Here is a 2887-nt window from a genome sequence, read left to right on the forward strand (position 1 = left end):
CCAGCTGGACCAAGACCTTCTGGCGGAGGAGCCAGCCAGGAATGGGCCTAACCTTTCGTGAATCCAGGACGGGCTTAGCGACTACATTTCGTGCGAGAGGGAAGTGTTTGAAAGGTGACAAGAATGTGACACATTACATGGATCTCCCAGAGTAGTTATCCTTGTGTTACGGACATATGGAGAGTTTCTAGGAAGACTCTAGGACATAGGTGATAGGTTCTTAGTATAGCGGATGGTTGGTTTAGTTCTCCACTTCGAATTTGGTAAAAGCCCCTGAACGAGGCCCCGGCGGGGGCCCAAAACGCGTTTGGGCCGGCCCTTCATTCAAACTCATTTCAACTACATCTACTCGATTCTACATTTCCTACAGGTTATGAGCCCAAACGGCTTGGTATGGGCACTGCGGTGTACGCGGAATACGCGCTGGGGGAGTTCACGCTCAAGTCGTCGCGGAAGCAACGGGCTCCGACGACAGGGGGAGCGGACCATACAAGTGCGCGGTGGACACGCAGTCGCTCTTTGCGTTCGGGAAAAGGACGGCCGAGTTCTGCACAAGGAGGTGGTTTCGAGTGGTGTGAGTGGTGGATCGAAAGAGGTCGATCGAGAAGGGGAACAACAACAAGCTCAAGCAAGGCTCAAGAACGGCTACAAGGTGTCAAGGGACGAAGTGGTGGTGAACATGAGGGAGCCGGGAAACTTAGCGAACGCGGCAGCAACGGATACGCTGGCCAGTGCGCAGGTGGTAAACCCTACAAGAATGTATGCAGTGAAGAGGCTGCAGCTGACAAGCATCATGCGGAGAGCAGCAGAATGGCTGTACGCTCGTGACCAAGACGGCTACGACTCATGTCGTCGAGGGGGAGTGTTGGAAGTGCAAGATGTGCACGTACATCGACTCCAGAGTAGTATCCTATGTTACGGCATATGGAAGGTTCTAGAAGGGTCTAGGCATAGTGATAGGTCGTAGTTAGCGGATGGTTGGTTAGTTCTCACTTCGAGATTGGTAAAGCCACTGACGAGGCCCCGGCGGGGGCCGAAACGCGTCTGGCGCGCGTTCAATCCAAGTCATTCACATCTACTCGATTCTACATTTCCTACAGGTTATGAGCCCAAACGGCTTGGTATGGGCACTGCGGTGTACGCGGAATACGCGCTGGGGGAGTTCACGCTCAAGTCGTCGCGGAAGCAACGGGCTCCGACGACAGGGGGAGCGGAACATACAAGTGCGCGATGGACACGCAGTCGCTCTTTGCATTTGGGAAAAGGACGGCCGAGTTCTGCACAAGGAGGTGGTTTCGAGTGGTGTGAGTGGTGGATCGAAAGAGGTCGATCGAGAAGGAGAACAACAACAAGCTCAAGCAAGGCTTAAGGACGGCTACAAGGTGTCAAGAGACGACGTGGTGGTGAACATGAGGGAGCCGGGAAACCTAGCGATCGCGGCAGCAACGGTTACGCTGGCCAGCGCGCAGGTGGTAAACCCTACAAGAATGTATGCAGTGAAGAGGCTGCAGATGACAAGCATCATGCGGAGAGCAGCCGATGGCTGTACACTCGTGACCAAGACGGCTACGACTCATGTCGTCGAGGGGGAGTGTTGGAAGTGCAAGATGTGCACGTACATCGACTCCAGAGTAGTATCCACCGTTGTGGCTCCATGACATGGTCGAGTTTTGAATGCCTCGAGCTGTAGTCTCCATGACGAGACTGACGAAGCCACTCTGGAAATTGATAAACTCGTCCAATGTGCCTTCAAACCCGTCCTGGAACCCGCCAAGAGCGCTCGTCAACGTGTACTCTTCTGCCTTGAGCTTGGCCTGTTCGATACTTTCAACTGCAAGACGCTCGATGTCGCCTCGATAGCACCGCACGAACTCTTGTAGAATGAGCAAGCTTTTCAGTCGGCCGAGCTGCAGTGGAGAGACCTGTGTACAGCAGAAGTCGTCGTTGTCCTTGCTTGCCCTTGGTGGTGTAGCACAAATAACCGCGACTGAGACTTGTGCATCGACATCTGAAGAGATCAGCACTGTGAAGCCATTTTGCAGCTCTAGATGAGCGAAGCACTGGGCGTGTGCGAAGTGGAAGAGGCTGGCGAGCAGCATGGCGAGCTGCGGATACTGGAACGGCAGTGTGTCATCCTGGTCCCACAAGAGGAGAATGCGTCCCGATGTCGTCACGATCAAGCATGCAACAGCTGAGGAGCTGGGAATGTACTCGGTCATTCTGTTGAGCCGTATCCAAGTTTTCTAAAACACGAAGACTCGCAGCAGCAGCAGCACATTCACGCAAAAAGACAAAGCAAAGTAGGAAACTGCACCACAACAGTTCATCCGCTATTTCTGAATCAGCGGCACCTCCACAATGTTAACTGATATCATCATTACTAGGACCGAAAATCAAGAGCTACGCGGTGCTTAGACTGGGTCAGTCGGTAAAAAATAATTTGCGTTGGTTCTTCAGGATTGCTTACACATATCGTTGCTCTGTGGAGCTTCACTCCTGGTGGTTGGACTCGCAGAGCTTGTGGACGTGTCATCTAACGAGCCAAATCGGATGGGAGTCGTGTAGTCTTTCGGCGTCAAAGCTTTCATGGATCGCCCTGCTGGTTGGTGTTCACCTGCAGCGGGGGCAGGAGCTTGCATCAGCGGAAGCGAAATCATTGGCATCGACTTGAAAAAATCTCGATTAGCAGCGGCGGAAGACCTGGCCGCCTCGTCTTCAGCCTCAAACACGGCCAACTTCCCCTGAATATCTGCCGTCTCTTTGTCCAACGCTGCGCACTCCGCGAGTTTAGATTTCTTCTCCTTTTCATGCGCCAGTTTGAGCGAGTTCTTGTCTTTTCTCGCCTGAGATTTCAACTGGCGCTCGAAGTTGGCCTGCTCCGTCCGCA

The 2887-nt window shown here is 53.3% G+C and overlaps 1 protein-coding gene across 1 annotated transcript; it reads right to left on the minus strand.

The window, feature by feature from the left end:
• Positions 1-1783: 1783 nt before the first annotated feature.
• Positions 1784-2219, minus strand: PITG_22365 (uncharacterized protein; the record flags this gene model as incomplete). Its single annotated transcript, XM_002909809.1, has 2 exons — positions 1784-1793; positions 1873-2219. The coding sequence occupies 2 exons, from the start codon at positions 2217-2219 to the stop codon at positions 1784-1786; spliced, it is 357 nt and encodes a 118-aa protein (XP_002909855.1).
• Between the last annotated feature and the right edge of the window lie 668 nt (positions 2220-2887).

Source organism: Phytophthora infestans, genomic scaffold (genome assembly GCF_000142945.1).
Source record: "Phytophthora infestans T30-4 supercont1.2578 genomic scaffold, whole genome shotgun sequence".
Taxonomy (NCBI): Eukaryota; Oomycota; class Peronosporomycetes; order Peronosporales; family Peronosporaceae; genus Phytophthora; species Phytophthora infestans.